Below are 17,806 nucleotides of genomic sequence, written 5' to 3' on the forward strand. Positions count from 1 at the left end.
TGGATTCCCTCTAGCAAAATTTTCAGAAAGAATTCTTTTACTAATTTGCACAGTGATTGGTTGGTTTAGCTTGTTAACAACTATATATAATCCCTCAAAATTCTGATTTGTAAAAAAATTTAGAAGAAACACTACCATAAAGCTATTTTATTTTTTTTATAATTCTTTTAAGGAAGAGGTTTATGAGCTAAACACTTAACAACACTGTATAGCAGGCATAAAAGCTCTTCACTTTGTGGGTCCAGATCATAGGAAGTTAAGAGTCTTGTTTTGCATAGTGATATGGGTAAACAGGTTACAAAGCGGTGCGGGAAAACCAACCCATTAGAATGACAGCTTTCACAACAATGTGAATATACTTAATGCTACTGAACTGTATGCTTAAAAATGATTAAGATGGGACTTCCCTGGTGGCACAGTGGTTAAGAATCGCCTGCCAATGCAGGGGACGCGGGTTCGAGCCCTGGTCCGGGAAGATCTCACATGCTGCGGAGCAACTAAGCCCAGGCGCCACAGCTATGGAGCCTACACTCCAGAGCCCATGAGCCACAGCTACTGAGCCCACATGCCACAACTAAAAAAGCCCATGCACCTAGAGCCTGTGCTCTGCAACGAAGAGTAGCCCCCACTCGCTGCAACTAGAGAAAGCCTGCACACAGCAACGAAGACCCAATGCAGCCAAAATGAAAAATAAATAAATTAATTAATTTTTTAAAAATGATTAAGATGGTCAATTTTGTTATGTATTTTTTTACTACAATCAAAAAAAGAAAGACAGAATGACTGAAACAATATATTAGTTTAAAATATTTCTAGTCATAATTTTCACCACTTTTTAGTCTTATTTATTTAATATCAAAGTAGCTTTGATAAAGTTTTCTTCACCCTCCTCCTATCCTGAAGGTCTTCTACCTTGAAAAACAACACAAAACAACGGCAAAAAAAAAGTTTAAAACAGAGGAATAATGGTCATTTTTCTGTTGGCTAGAATGGAAAAAAGAATTAATATTTGAAGTAATATTTTAACTATGAAATGTGAAATATCATAGGCATTATTGAGTTAGTCACCCTAAGTAGACATACATAATTAAAGACATTTTTACAAACTATAGTTTCAAAAAGTAAAGCAGGCATCACTGGGTGGTCATTTTGTAAACAAGAATAAGCAATTATAGTCCTCTTCCCTCATTTTGACCAGTCTTTGCTTGTAAATAATGACAGAATGCAAAACTAGAAATATTAATTTTCAACTAACTGTTCCTTGTACCAATTAAGCTCTTTAATTCCATGTATCATAATTTATAGAATGTAGACTGTAGAGTTAGCCACCATGTCTAAAAACTTCCAAAAGATTGATAAGTTTCTAGTTATGAAAGAAACCAATACATCCTCATTAAAAGAAGCAAACAGCATTTTGTTTTAAATCCCTGATTAATCCCCATCTCCAAATTCCCTCTCTTAGAAGGAGCCACAGTTAAACTAGTTGATTATGCTTCTGGATGTTTTCTAAGTTTGTATCAAAATACACTTTTTTATACAAGTAAAATAACATTATAATGTTGTAATTTATTTTTTAACCAATTATATAGTATTTTTCCAAGTCAGTACATATTAGCCAGCTCCTTTTGATGAATGTTTAGGCTATTTCCAATGTGCCAGTAAAATTAATGCTGCCTTGAACATCTTTGCTCATTTATCTTTGCATTCTTGTGCAAATAGTTTTGTAGGACAAATACTTTTAAGTGGAACTACTACCTCAAAGGATGTACAAATAGAAACGTGTTAAATTTTTTAAATTGCTAAATTGCTTCTCTAAAAGTACTAGTTTACATACCTATGGGTAGTGTATGAGAATTAAAATATGGAATGTGCAAACTGTTGGTGCTGTACATCTTAAGTTATTCCTCTAGCAGTAGTTTTCAATATGAGCTGGCCTATTTTTATTTTCTTTTATCCCATATGAGAGTCATCTAGCTGGATAGGGGGTTCTGGATAATTGTTCTGGGAACTGAAACTCATACACCACACCCCCACCATTTGCACTATGAGCTAAACAAATGAGTTAACTAGCTATTCTTATTTGTCTGTAGAGATGTATGTATTTTGAAATAAAGACACATCAAGTACCTGCATTTTTCTTTTGGAACTCAAATTTCCTACATCCACTTTCTGATAACCATATTTTTAATACCATGTTTAAAAAAAAAAAATCCCTTCCAGAGGTTTCAAGACACGATGGCAAAGTTTACTAGTCCATATGCAGTTGAACCTGTACCAAACATACGGTTGCTAGTTCATTCCTAACAGTGTAATATGGCCTTTTTCTATGGAGAAAAATGCCTTTTCCAAATTTCCTATTCTAGAGTGAATGGTATCATACTAATACCACCTCATATTAATATAGAATTTTACAGTTTACAAACCTCTCTCCTAAATTTTTCCATTTGATTTTCACAACAACTCAATGTAATGACTGGGAAAGTTATTATCTCCACTTAATAGATGAAACAAGGTCACACAATCACGAAGTAGTAGAACTGAGACTAGTAGGGCAATGAACTTTCCACACCACTATGCTGCCTCCTTCCTATACATGAGGACAGCAGATTCCTTTTGTAGAAATTGTATTCTATGGTGGTAACATTCACTTCCTAAATCCCCTTTAGAATAAGGTAAAATATAAGTTGAAAGGAGTGGGAAAACCCTACAAAAATATTTTTTCCTTTTTGGTAAGTTTATTACTACCTTTCTGAACGAAGTCATTCATTTAGGTTTTAGGTAAACTAGCTAAACATGTATTCTGTGACATTTTTAATAAATATGTGTGAAGAGTTCTAAGACAAGGACAATTTAAAACTGTAACCTCAATTCTGCAAGCAGATCATATGAAATATTAGTCATACAATATATAGGTTTCATCGTATTTCTTACTCATATTCACCTTATTTCTTATTCATATTATCATGTTTCAACATATTTCTTCCCTACAACCAAACGTAAAGTCACATAAAGTCATAAAATCTGTTTCAGATTTGCGACAGTTAAGACAAATTCCTCTTGGTTTCTTATTTTAAGGATCATAATTGCCGGTCAGCTATTGACAAATCTACAGGTAAGGTGGTTTTGGAAAGAAATGCTGAATCTTGCCATTTTGAAAGAACGATTATACAAAAAGATTGTTTTCCGGTTTTGATCCATAATGTCATTAGTGACAACGATTTCAGTTTTCTTCTTAACATTATGATCGTAATTTCTTATGTTTCATTAAAGCTTAAAGAAAAAGGATCTGAGCATTCTCAGTACCTTTTCTGATCTTTATCTTCAGGAGGGCCATCTCCATGTAGTCAAATACTGAGCTGAGTATCTGGAGAACTGGGCTCTTGTGTAGGCTGTACACTGAGTGTGAATTTGGGTAATTTCTCTTTTCTGGGCTTTAGTTTCCGCATCTCTAAAACGAGGAAGTGTGTTAGTTCTAGATTATCATCCCAAGGGTCCATTTTAGCTCTAGTATCACCATTGTAAAACCTATTAACCAACATCTGTTGAGACAAGGCATTCTAGTGTACAGACATCATGGGAGTATTTGTGGATACCTAAACAGTGGCTTATCCTCAGGGACAAACAGTTTCAGCAGCTACTAAACGCTAACAAGCCCTATGGCCCAAATCAGGTAGCATCCTGTGATGTGGTTTACGCCACTAGGACTTGAGAGATGTAGAACCAGAACAGTTCTGGTCACCTAAATTATTACTAGGTAGCAATTTCCTTACACTAAATTGTTGCCTCATAACCTTAAAATGCGAAAGCAGAGTACCTAGATATCACACCGTACACATACTGTTAAAAAAACATAAAAGAAAAACGATGTTAAACAACTATTTACCGCAAAAATGGAAACAAATAAAATACGGGAAATTTTCTCTGGCAACTAGAACTCAATCCCTATATTTTACCTGTAAAACTAGGGCTCAGGTGTTTGTTTTGTTTTTGTTTTTGTTTTTTTTGCGGTACGCGGGCCTCTCACTGTTGGGGTCTCTCCCGTTGCGGAGCACAGGCTCCGGACGCGTAGGCTTAGCTGCCATGGCTCACGGGCCCAGCCGCTCCGCGGCATGAGGGCTCAGGTGTTTGGATCTACTGTCCAGGCCAAGGGAAAAGTTTTTCTAACAGTCTCCAAAACATCGTTAAGGCGGAACAGAAAACTGCCAGAGGTATGTATATAATGCAAATCAACCCCAAAGAACCTCTCCTCGAGTCAGCGAGCATCTCAACTGAGAATACCCATTTGCGACCTCCTCCTCCAATTCAAGACTCAAAGAGGCAGACTGTGCTGGCCGTGGCTACGCAACCGTCCGAGCCTTCCCTGCCGTTTTAGCCCCGCCTCTCGAGACGCTTCCACCACCCCGCGCCTCGAACCTCCTCCTCTCATTGGCCAGCACCAGGCCAGGGGTGGGCGGGGGAAATGCGTCAGAAAGTGTGCTCACTTCCGGCCAGGGAGCGCGCGGGTTGATTCGTCCTTCATCGGCCGCGGGTGCTCGTAGCTCGGAAATGGCGGGTAAGTTCCCGGGAAAAGTTTACCAAGGGGAGGGGTCGGGCAGGTTTGGGAAAGAACGCCGAGACGGTGGTGACAGTGCCTGCCCGGAACTTTCGGGCTGCAGCCTAGGTTCTAGAAGGCCTGTTTCAGCCTGGAAGCGCGGAACTCTCAGCTCAGCTCCTTGTCCGCCGACGTTCGTGCCCCCGCCCCCAACGGCTCGGGGTTCTGCACCTTCTTTGGGAAACTCGGCCCTTAGGAGGGCCGAAGAGGCCAGGAGAAAGCGTCGTGATTTGGGCTTGTAAGGTGCCAGGTGCCTGGACGCCTGTTTCTCTTCTCGTTCCCTTTACCTACTGCTGCCTCATCCACTAGTCTGGTTGTGTTCCCGCCAGCTGATTTTAATGCTCAGACTCTTCCAGGTCTCTCTCCGCCTTCCACTACAGTCAGCTTCTGAGCTAGCGCATTGATGTCTTGCCCTGCACTAGGGCTCTCATTTGAATCTTGATCGACTCCGTAATAGTCTACTGAATCTCACACTTTAGTAATACTAAGATCTATTTAGATTTCCTTTGAGAGAGAGACAGTGAAGCATTCTTCCTTAATCTAAACTTCTCTTTTAGGGGGTGTCTATTTTAATTTTCTTGTGTTTATTCTATTCACCTTTTCTTTATTGAGTCTCTTCAGTTCACAACATTTAATAACTAATAATTGCCATTATTCTGTACGTTTATAAGGATTGTTTTGTGTTGAGTATATGCTTTTTAAAATCTATTTACATATCTTTTGAAGTGATGGACAGTTTCTTTTTCTTTTATCTTTCCCCATTGTCTTTATAGTAGTCTCAGTACACTTATGGATGTGCTGGATTCAAAGGCTATAGCATGAGTTCTACAAGTGTTTAAGGAAGGCCTCTTCTACCAAATAGAGACTGTAGGATTTGGGGGGTACACTGGTACTATAAAAGAGGGGGGACATGTGTATTGCACAGGGTGTAGTGTTATAAGAATTACACCTAAATTCGAGTCTCAGTCCCACCGTTTAGTAATCGGGTGCCCTTTAAGCAGTCAAACCTCTTTCTTTTTTTAATTTTAATTTATTTTATTTATTTATTTTTGGCTGCGTTGGGTCTAAGTTGCTGTGTGTGGGCTTTCTCTAGTTGAGGCTAGCGGGGGCTACTCTTCGTTGTGGTGTGCGGGCTTCTCATTGTGGTGGCTTCTCGTTGTGGAGTACGGGCTCTAGGCGCACGGGCTTCAGTAGTTGTGGCACGTGGGCTCAGTAGTTGTGGTTCGTGGGCTCTAGAGCGCAGGCTCAGTAGTTGTGGCACACGGGCTTAGTTGCTCCGCGGCATGTGGGAGCTTCCCGGACCAGGGGTTGAACCTGTGTCCCCTGCATTGGCAGGCGGATTCTTAACCACTGTGTCACCAGGGAAGCCCAACCAAATCTCTTTCTAACCGAGCTTTTGAATATGAAATGGGGCTGATGAAGTATCTACTTGTCTTATAGAATTGTGGGGATTAAACTAATGTATGATTTGTTGCTTAGATTATACATAAATGCCTTGAGGTGGGTTCTATTATCTCATTTTTATAGATGATATTTGAGATGGGTTCTGTTATACCATTTTTATCCATTAGGATCAGAGAAACCAAGTAATGTGCTCTAGTTCACAGATCTAGTAAGTAAATAGTGAAGCCTGGATTTGAATCCAGCAATTCTGACTCCAAACCATTAAACTATACTGCTTCAAGTGTTCCCCACATTCTGTATATGTGTGTTTTAACCGCTTACTGAAGTTTGTGGCATGTCATTGTACCCCATTTTTCATTTCTGCTCATGACCTTTTTTTCCTGAATTTTTCCTAATTTTTATGATCATTTTGTCAGGAATTTATTGTCATCTTTGCTTGAAAGTTTCTCTTCATAATGGTTTCTTCCATTGTTAATTATTATATACATTGATGGGTAGCCACGTTGTACTAAAACCATTTTGTTATTCCAATAGCCTATGACTTCATGCACATGGTTACAAAAATTTTGCTAATACAGTGAAAATTTTCTTTCCTAACCCTGTCCTCGTTCCTTCTCTTTATTCTAGAAGTAACAGTGGTTACTAGTTTCTTGTGTATCCTTCCTGAGATAATCCTTCTCTGCATTATTAGTTGTTTTCTTTTTAACATCTTTATTGGAGTATAATTGCTTTACAATGTTGTGTTAATTTCTGCTGTATAACAAAGTGAATCAGCTATATGTATACATATATCCCCATATCCCTTCCCTCTTGCACCTTCCTCCTACCCTCCCTATCCCACCCCTCTAAGTGGTCACAAAGCACCGAGCTGATCTCCCTGTGCTATGAAGCTGCTTCCCACTAGTTATGTATTTCACATTTGGTAGTGTATATATGTCAGTGCTACTCTCTCACTTCGTCCCACCTTACCCTTCCCCCACCCCACATTCTCAAGTCCGTTCTCTACGTCTGCATCTTTATTCCTGCCCTGCCACTAGGTCCATCAGTACCAGTTTTCCAGATTCCATATATATGTGTTAGTATATGGTATTTGTTTTTCTCTTTCTGACTTACTCTAGGTCCATCCACCTCACTACAAATAACTCAATTTTGTTTCTCTTTATGGCTGAGTAATATTCCACTGTATATATGTGCCACATCTTCTTTATCCATTCATTTGTCGATGGACATTTAGGTTGCTTCCATGTCCTGGCTATTGTAAATAGTGCTGCAGTGAACATTGTGGTACATATCTCTTTTTGAATTATGGTTTTCTCAGGGTATATGCCCAGTAGTGGGATTGCTGGGTCATATGGTAGTTCTATTTTTAGTTTTTTAAGGAACCTCCATACTGTTCTCCATAGTGGCTGTATCAGTTTACATTCCCACCAACAGTGCAAGAGGGTTCCCTTTTCCCAACACCCTCTCCAGCATTTATTGTTTGTAGATTTTTTGATGATGGCCATTCTGACTGATGTGAGGTGATACCTCATTGTGGTTTTGATTTGCATTTCTCTAATGATTAGTGATGTTGAGCAGCCTTTCACGTGTTTGTTGGCAACCTGTATGTCTTATTTGGAGAAATGTCTGTTTAGGTCTTCTGCCATTTTTGGATTCGGTTGTTTGTTTTTTTGATATTAAGATTCATGAGCTGCTTGTATATTTGGGAGATTAATCCTTTCTCAGTTGCTTCATTTGCAAATATTTTCTCACACTCTGAGGGTTGTCTTTTTGTCTTGTTTATGGTTTCCTTTGCTGTGCAAAAGCTTTTAAGTTTCATTAGGTCCCATTTGTTTATTTTTGTTTTTATTTCCATTTCTCTAGGAGGTGGGTCAAAAAGGATCTTGCTGTGATTTATGTCATAGAGTGTTCTGCCTATGTTTTCCTCTAAGAGTTTTATAGTGTCTGGCCTTACATTTAGGTCTTTAATCCATTTTGAGTTTATTTTTGTGTATGGTGTTAGGAAATGTTCTGATTTCATTCTTTTACATGTAGCTGTCCAGTTTTCCTAGCACCACTTATTGAAGAGGCTGTCTTTTCTCCATTGTATATTTTTGCCTCCTTTATCAAAGATAAGGTGACCATATGTGGGTAGGTTTATCTCTGGGCTTTCTTTCCTGTTCCACTGATCTATATTTCTGTTTTTTGTGCCAGTACTATACTGTGTTGATTACTGTAGCTTTGTAATATAGTCTGAAGTCAGGGAGCCTGATTCCTCCAGCTCCATTTTTCGTTCTCAAGATTGCTTTGGTTATTCGGGGTCTTTTGTGTTTCCATACAAATTGTGAAATATTTTGTTCTAATTCTGTGAAAAATGCTGTTGGTAGTTTGATAGGGATTGCATTGAATCTATAGATTGCTTTGGGTAGTATAGTCATTTTCACAATGTTGATTCTTCCAATCCAAGAACATGATATATCTATCCATCTGTTTGTATCGTCTTTAATTTCTTTCATCAGTGTCTTACAGTTTTCTGCATACAGGTCTTTTGTCTCCTTAGGTAGGTTTGTTTATTCCGAGGTATTTTATTCTTTTTGTTGCAATGGTAAATGGAAGTGTTTCCTTAATTTCTCTTTCAGATTTTTCGTCATTAGTGTATAAGAATGCAAGAGATTTCTCTGCATTAATTTTGTATCCTGCTGTTTTATCAGATTCATTGATTAGCTCTAGTAGTTTCCTGGTAGCATCTTTAAGATTCTCTATGTATAGTATCGTATCATCTGCAAACAGTGACAGTTTTACTTCTTCTTTTCTGCTTTGAATTCCTTTTATTTATTTTTCTTCTCTGATTGCCATAGCTAAAACTTCCAAAACTTTGTTGAATAATAGTGGTGAGAGTGGGCAACCTTGTCTTGTTCCTGATCTTAGAGGAAATGGTTTCAGTTTTTCACCATTGAGAATGATGTTGCCTGTGGGTTTGTCATATATGGCCTTTATTATGTTGAGGTAGGTTCCCTCTATGCCTGCTTTCTGTTGTTGGTCTTTTTAATAGTTGACCTGGAAGTACTCTGGGTAGAATTTTTTCAGTATTAGAAATAAAAATGCTATCTTGTAATTATCAAAGGACATTCTCACCTTGATTCTTATTAGAGCAGTAGCATCCTTTTTATGTTTCTTTTAAAAAGGCTACTTAGGTATAAATCCTAACAGGTAATTTATATTAATATTAAATATTCAGAAATATCAATAGTCTGTCATTTTAATTATCAGCTTTACTTATTTATGTAAAGCAGGTCTAGTTCACAAGCCTGTATCTCAAAAGTGATTTTTTTCTGTTTTATAATGAGACAGTCATACTCAGTACATTTATGTAGGAGTATATGGAGATCTATGATCTGTTAGCATGTTATAAGTCTTACCTTTATTCCAGTTCTAATAAGAACCCTATTTGTAGGTTTGACTAATTAAACCACTTCCACCTAGACTTTTCAAAAACGTTTTTTCTTAGGATTTGGTGCTATGGAGAAATTTTTGGTTGAATACAAGAGTGCAGTTGAGAAGAAACTGGCAGAGTACAAATGTAACACCAACACAGCAATTGAACTAAAATTAGGTATGTATGCCTTTTCTAAGTAGTATTACGTTGTGTAGTGTGTGTGTATATATAATCTTTCTTTTTAAATTTGAAGTAGAATTTTATGTAAGAGCAGTTTATTGTAGTCATTTGTATAGTTATTGAATTGTTTTTACAATTTAATGTTTCGTTTTCTACACTTATTGAACACATTCAGATTTTATTAAGTCTTGGTTTATGTCATGATGTTGGTAGATGTTTGAGAGATGGCAGAGTTTACATATAGAAAGTTCAGTGTGGCAAAAAGTGACAAGTATAAGTGGTCTCGGCCTCTTAAAAATATTTACTTTTACTTATTTGCTTATAAAAATAATAGAAAATAAGTGTTGGGGAGAATGTGGGGAAACTTGCATATGTTCCTGATGGGAACATAAAATGAGGCAATTGCTTTGGAAAACAGTTTGGCAGGTTCTTAAAAAGTTAAACATATATATTTGCCATATGACTCAACAATTCAACTCCTAGGTATCTACCCAAGAGAAATGAAAATGTTTGACCATACAAAAACTTGTACATGAATGTTCACAGCAGCATCATTCACAATAGCCAAAAGAAATAGCCCAGATATCAGTCAGCTGGTAAGCGGTTAAACAAAGTGTGGTATATCCATGTGATGGAATACTATTTGACAATTAAAAGGAATGAAGGTCTGATACATGCTACAACACTTAAAGCACTTAAAGCAGTTGAGTTTATGGGATGTAAATTATAACTCAATAAAGCTATTTAAGAAATAATTATAAGCTCATGAATTATGGTTCCATCACTTTCCATTCCTTAGGTTTCTCATCTTTAAAATGGAGTTAATATTACTTACTGTATAGTGGTTGTAAAGATTAAATATGAGGTTAAATACAAGTAAAGTGCTTAAACAATTTGATTTAGAAATTCACAATAAATGTTAGCTATTATTATTTAAAACAGTACAAACATAACAAATACAAAGAAAGTGACAGATAATGGTGCCCTGATGCCTCACTAAAAAGGTAATACTGATCTAAGTTTTTTTTTCTTGTACATACATTAATTTTCTAAAACCAGGATACTGTTGTAAGGCTGTTTTGTTATTTAACTTAATAGTATCTTGAATATCATTCCTTGTAACTATATATAGATCTACCTCATTCTTCTAAATTATGTAATATAGTATGACTGTATCATAACTTATTTAAGTATTCTCTGTTGGAAGATGTGCTTCTCCTCTTTTGCTATTAAAAGTAATTCTCCAGTAAATATTGTTGCATATGTATGTACCCACTTGTGTGAGTGATCTGTAGAGTGTGTGGCTAGAAATTGAAATGCTGGATCAGAGTTTTTTCAGCTTCAGCACTATTGACATTTTGGGTTAGATAATTCTTTGTTATTCTGTACTTTGTAGGATGTTTAGCAGCATTCCTTGTCTATTAACTAGATGCCAGTAACATTTTCCTTCAGTTGTGACAATCAAAAATGTCTTCTAGGGGCTTCCCTGGTGGCGCAGTGGTTGCGCGTCCGCCTGCCGATGCAGGGGAACCGGGTTCGCGCCCCGGTCTGGGAGGATCCCACATGCCGCGGAGCGGCTGGGCCCGTGAGCCATGGCCGCTGGGCCTGCACGTCCGGAGCCTGTGCTCCGCAACGGGAGAGGCCACAACAGGGGGAGGCCCGCATACCACAAAAAAAAAAAAAGAAAAAAAAAAAAATGTCTTCTGACGTTGTCACATCTCCTGAGGGTTGTGTGTAAAATTGTCTCTGTTTAAGAACCACTGTGCTTGGTCAAAGGGTTACAAACATATTCTACTTTAGTAGCTGTTGCTAAATTGCCTTCCAAAAAAGTACCTGTGCTTACACCAGAATTTGAGATTGCCTTTTTACCTATACCCTGGTCAGTGTTGCATATTATCATTAAAAAAAAACAAAGCAGAACACCCTGCCCCTGTGATGGGTGAAAAATAGCTTCTTGTTTTAATTTGCAATTGTAGTGAAAAACACATAACTTAAAATTTACTATTTTTTACCATTTTTAAGTGTACAGTTCTGTAGTGTTTAGCATTTATACTCACATTGTTGTGCAACTAATCTCCAGAACCTTCTCATCTTGCAAAATTGAAACTCTGTATCCCTGTTTTCCCCCTCTTGTTAGCCCCTTGCTAACACCTTTTTACTTTCTGTTTCTAGAATTTGACTACTTTAGATACCTCATATAAGTGGAAGCATGCAGTATTTGTATTCTTGTGACTGGCTTATTTCACTTAGCATAATATCCTCAAGATTCATCCATGTAGCCTAGCACGTGGCAGGAATTCCTTCCTTTTAAGGCTGAATAATATTCCATTACATGTATATACCACGCTTTGTTTATCCGTTCATCTGTTGATGGGCGCTTGAGTTGCTTCCACCTCTTGGCTATTGCGAATAATGCTGCTGTGAATAGGGGTGTGCAAATATCTCTTCGAGATCCTGCTTCAAATTCTTTTGGATATATACCCAGAGGTGGGATTGCTGGATCATATTGTAATTATATTTTTAATTCTTTGAGGAACCTCCGTACTGTTTTCCATAGTGGTTGCTGTTCCATTTTACATTCCCACCAACAGTGCACAAAAATTCCAATTTCTCCACATCCTTGCCGACACATTATTTTCTGAGGTTTTTTTTTCCCCCCACAATTTTTGACCATTTTTTGATTTGATAATTAAAATTGATTTTTAATCCTAAGAGAAGTATATCCTTTGTATTCTAAAAGAATCAGTCCTTCTTTGGTCATATGTTGCAAGTACTTTTTTCCCTGTTTTGACTTTTGGTGAGTTTGTTATGTAGAAGTTAAATTTTTTATCTAGGGAAATTTCTTTTTCTTTTATGAGTTTTCACTGTGTCTTATAAAGAGGTCCTTCCTGCTCTAAGATTATGAAAAGGTTTATCTATTGTTTCTTTTAATAATTTGTTGATTTTTTTTATTTTTTTAAATTGAAACCTTTGAATCTTTATCTTAATAAGGCATAGGGTGGGAATCCAGCTTTATACTTTTCCAGATGGTTTAGTTAGTTATCTAGCTGCTGATTTGTTTTCTTCAACAATTAAAATTTCTTTTTTAATCATACTAAAGTATTATATATATTCTTGGGTTTACTTTGGGGCCTTTTTTTTTTCCCTGAGCCATTAGTGTACTGTTACAATAAATGTTGTGATTAGTATATGGTGTGACTAGGTCCCACTCATTTCTTTAAGAGTTTTCCTAAGTTTTCTCTAATGTCTTCTTCTAGGTGGACATTTTATCAAGTTCCAAAGAGATGTTTGGTTGATTTTTTTAAATTGAGATCCTGTTAAAATTTAAGTTTAATATGGGGAGAATCAACATCTTTACATTGCTGAATCTTCCTTTCTAATAGCAAGAATATCTTTCTGTTTATTCAGGTCTTTTTTTATGTCTAGCTGTGGAGTTTTAAATTTTATGTACAGATGATAAACATTTAAGTTTATTCCAAGGTATTTCATCTATTTTACTGCTATTATAAATGGGATGTCTTCGCCATTATATTTTCTGTCTTTATTGTGTATGGGAGAACTATGGAAAATAATTCTTAATATATATCTTTTTCCCACATCAAAATCTAGTTTACATAAATTTTATACATATTTGACAGAACTAAAATTGACTGGGTTATTTGGTTAGTCTAATCCCTTACAGTCAGCAGCAATAATTTGCTTCCCTCAAAACAACCTTTCTTCCTATCTCCCTCTTTCCCTTCCCCTTCTACTTTCTCTGGAGAAATGTTTATTGAAACCTACCATGTGACAGGCATTGTACTAGACACATGGGATAACTTTAACTCTTGACTGCATACCAATAATTCCACTAAGGTTTATCCCAAGATTCTTCTCCCATAGCAAGCTATTTTCACTTCGTGTGTGAGGGATTGATAGGCACACTTTTCCCACACAGGTCCAGTGCTCTGGGGGTAGTTTACTGTAGAAAGAGTGAATCTTTTTTTCTATATGTCATTTTAATTATGTTTAGGTATACAGTTAGGTGGCATTAACTACTACCTTCACAGTGTTGTGCAGCCATCACCACTATCTGTTTCCAAAACTTTTTTATCACCCCAAACAGAAATTCTATATACCTGTTAAGCAGTAATTCCCCATTCACCTTCCCCTCCAGCCCCTGGTAACCTCTAATCTACTTTCTGTCTCTATGAATTTACCTATTTTAGATATTTTTTAAGTGGGATATTTGTCCTTTTGTGTCTGGCTTATTTTACTTAGCATAATATTTTCAACTCACTTAGCAAATGTTTCATGTTGTAACATGTATCAGAACTTCATTCCTGTTAATGGCTGAATAATATTCTGTTGTATACCACACTTTGTTTATTCATTCATCTGTTGATGGACACTTGGGTTGTTTCCTCCTTTTGGCAATTGTGAATAATGCTGCCGTGAACATCGAGATATAGTTGTCTGTTGTCCTTGTTTTCAGTTCTTTTGCCATATAGCTAGGAACAGAATTGCTGGTCATATGATAATTCTATGTTTAGCTTTTTGAGGAATTGCCAAATTATATTCCATAGTGGCTACACCATTTTACATTCCCACCAGCAATGTATGAGTTTCACTTTTTCCACATCCTTGTCAGAACTTATTATTTTTTTATATATAACCATCCTAGTAGGTGTGAAATTACATCTTACTGCAGTTTTAATTTGCATTTCCCTAATAACTGATGGCATTAGCATATTTTCATGTGCTTATTGGCTGCTTGTGTATCTTCTTTGTAGAAATATCTGTTCATATCCTTTGCATATTTTTAAATTGAGTTGTTTATCTTTAATATATTTTTGTTGTCGTTGTTGTTTTAATATATTTAAAAAACAGATAATCTTACTGGATTCTTCTACTGTTGTGGAGAGTGGTTTCAGCTGATTTTCTTTGTTTTTCTCAAGCATGCAATCATAGCATTTGAACATTTTAGTAAATTCACTTTCTTTTCTATATATACCTCTTACTTTGTTCTCTTTTCAATTTGCATTGGCTAGCGCGTTCAGAACAGTGTTAAAAAATGATAGCCGTCATTCCTCTTCCTTAAATTAATGATGATGGTTCTTGTTATTTCTCCACTAAACATGATCCTGGCTTATTACATTGTAGAGTATTTTTCAGTTTGCAAAGAGTTTTTATTCAAACATGCATATTAGAGGTTATTGAGTGCCATTTTGGTTTCCCTGGAAAGAATTTTGATTATTATATACAATGTAAAACATAATATTTAAATAATTTTATTTTTTAATCTTTAGATTTTGAACCATCCTTGCATTTCAGTACCTCGAGATATTTTGTTTTGATGAAGACTATTTTATATTATCTTTAAATATTTTTACATTATTGTTTATAGATGAGCTTGGTCTTGTTTTTTTCTCCTCTTTTGCTTTCTTTTTAGGGAAGGTGAAGGTCAGCTTTTGTACTCTTTCTAACTATTTCTAATGGCCTTCCCACTTTACCATTCCTCTCAACAGTTTTTAAAGCATTAGGTGTACTTGTTCCTTAAAGGCTTGAAAGAATTCACCTTAATTATTTTGAAGAGATTGTCCTCTTAGGCCATTTAATGCTTTTTTTGCCTTAATACAATTTAGATTGCATTTTCAGGTTTTGTGGTTTACATGCTACATTTTTTTGTCCTTCCATTTACTTTTAACCTGTCATTCCTTTTAGGCATGTCGTTTATAGAGAACATATTGGATTTGATTTGTAAAAATTTTTTTAATCTAGCCAGTTTATCTCCATTACATTTATTGTTTGTTGCTTTTGTCATCTTTTTCTGTTGCTTCCTTATACTTTCTCATTCCTCTTTTCCTATGTAGTGTGTGTTTTGTTTTCCCTTATCCCCTACTCTTCAGTATACTCTTTTAAATTCTACTAAAAAGCCATATGACCAATTATAAAAATACAGTGTATTGTTAATTCTACTGAGATTATCTGTTTTAAGTTTACTACCATTCAGCAAATACTTATTTAGGTGTACTATGTGACAGGCACTTATCTCGGCACTAGAGATAGAGCAGTATACAAACAGTCCCTCTTTTCATTGAACTTACATTCTCATTATGAAAAACAGACATATTAAATACATGACACATTGTGATATGTGTTATGGAGAAAATAGAGAGTGATCAGGTCTTACAACTAAGGTGACATTTGAGTAGATGCTAAGTAAAGTGAATCTGTGAATCATGTAGATAACTCAAGGATATCTCAAGGAGTGTTCCAGGCTGTCTCTTTTGTCTCCTTCAGACTGGAACAGTTGTCAGTCTTTTCTTGACTTTCCTGACCTTAACACTTTGAAGATTACAGGCCAGTTATTATGTAGAATGTCCCTCAATTTGGGTTTGGCACATGTTTGCTTATCATTTATTTCAGATTGTACATCTTTCATAGGACTATCACAGAAGTGATGTGCAGATCTCATTGCATCCTATCAGTTTTTCATTAAACTTTCAATTCTTTCATTTATTTCCTGTTTTATTTAATGAATTATAACCTGTTACTGTAATTTATTTTGGTGGTCAATTTGTCCCTGACTTGACCAGTGGGAGGCCAGATCAAGTTGGCTTCTGTGTCTTTTTTACATGTCCTCCTTATTATTTGATTACTTCGTTTTTTGATTCCTTTCTGGAACAAGATGTTCTAGGCTCATGTGTTATTTCTGCCATAGCTCTGGAATTTAGTATACTCAGGAAAATATATGTTGGCCAAAGCACTTAAGATTTCAGTTATTTAAAGAACACAGGGTTATGAATAAACTTATAGTCTAGAGTACAACTAGATACAGTAGGGAATATGTGGCATCTCTGAAGCTGCTTGAGAGCTAGAACCCATTATATCTGCAATATGAGCACCTGTCAGTGGGTTGTACATATGTTAAACGCCTAAGTATTTAATTAAACTTTAATAATTGATTAACATGCATTGGTGATTTCTTAATTTTGTTTTTGGCTAATAAGACATATGTAGGATGTATCTTCTTTTATGCTTCTTTGTCCCTCCAAAAATTACGGAAGTGATTCTGAGAACTAGGAAATATAGGAACTATATATATAGGAGTAGAAACAATAGGACGTATATTCAAAAAGAAGATTCATTTCAGGTCCTATGTTGGCAATAAGGTGCCATTTAGTATTCCAGGCCCTGATCTTCCATTTTTCTCCACAGATGTGAGTGACATAATTTTTCTTGGAAAGAAAATTTTTAGTGCTTATTTTAAATTATTTCAGTTTTTATATTGTCTGTTTCTCTGTTGGAATAATGCATATTTTGCAGAAATTTTGAAAAGTGCTGAAGAATATAAGAAATTAAAATTAAACCTGTAATTCTGTCACCCAAAATAACTACTTCAGTATTGTAATTTGGGATATTTCTTTCTAGTTTTTTAAATTATATTATATATTCACTTATATTATTTCTCTTTTATAAAATTCAGGTCACAGTGTCATGTTCTGTTCACTTAACTGTAGGTACATTGTGAACATTTTTCTCTGTCACCAAATATCTCAGTAACATGATGTTTAGTGATTATATAAACCATTTCACATTTATATAATTTATTTAATCATTCTCCTAGTGCTTGATATTTGGTTTGCTTGCTTGCTCTCTTGCTTTACTGACATAACAGCACTTTGTATGTGTTCTCATGTACATATATATATGTCAGATTGAGTCAGCCTTAAACTCACTATTACCAACTTTGTAACCTTGAGCAAATTATTCTTTTTTGCATTATTCATCTGTAAAATGGAAGTAGTAATGTTACCTACCTTGTATAGCTCTTGCAAGGATTAACTACAATAATGTTTATAAAATCCTTAACAGATTGCCTGGCACACAGTAAATGTTCAAGTGACAACTAATAATGTTATTAATAACATATTATTATTTTTTGTGTGACTGCTCCTTAAATGTATATCCAATAACAATGTTTTTCACACAAAAACTTGTGCACGCATGTTCATAGCAGCATTATTCAAATAGTCCCAAATGTTTGTTAACTGATGAGTGTATAAACAAAATACGGCCTCTCTGTACAGTAGAATAATATTCAGCCACGAGAAGGGAATGAGCTCCTAGTACATGCTACAACATGGATGAACCTTGAGAACATATTAAGTGAAAGCAGCCAGACACAGAAGCCCTCATATTTTATAATTCTGTTTATTTGATATGCCCAGGGT

The 17,806-nt window shown here is 35.8% G+C and overlaps 1 protein-coding gene across 4 annotated transcripts in view; it reads left to right on the forward strand.

Moving 5' to 3' along the window:
* Positions 1-4,462: 4,462 nt before the first annotated feature.
* The window catches only part of HAT1 (histone acetyltransferase 1), a 49,361-nt gene continuing 36,017 nt past the window's right edge, over positions 4,463-17,806 (forward strand). The window contains exons 1-2 of one of the 4 annotated variants that reach the window (XM_007117883.3): positions 4,463-4,552; positions 9,483-9,587. In XM_007117883.3, the coding sequence (XP_007117945.1) occupies positions 4,546-4,552; positions 9,483-9,587 (112 nt within the window). In that variant the 5' untranslated portion in view covers positions 4,463-4,545. Of the gene's footprint in view, positions 4,553-4,729; positions 4,830-9,482; positions 9,588-17,806 lie in introns of those variants that run through there. The other 3 variants (XM_055088528.1, XM_055088526.1, XM_055088527.1) reach the window with 3 other exon arrangements.

Source organism: Physeter macrocephalus, chromosome 2, assembly GCF_002837175.3.
Source record: "Physeter macrocephalus isolate SW-GA chromosome 2, ASM283717v5, whole genome shotgun sequence".
Classification (NCBI taxonomy): domain Eukaryota; kingdom Metazoa; phylum Chordata; class Mammalia; order Artiodactyla; family Physeteridae; genus Physeter; species Physeter macrocephalus.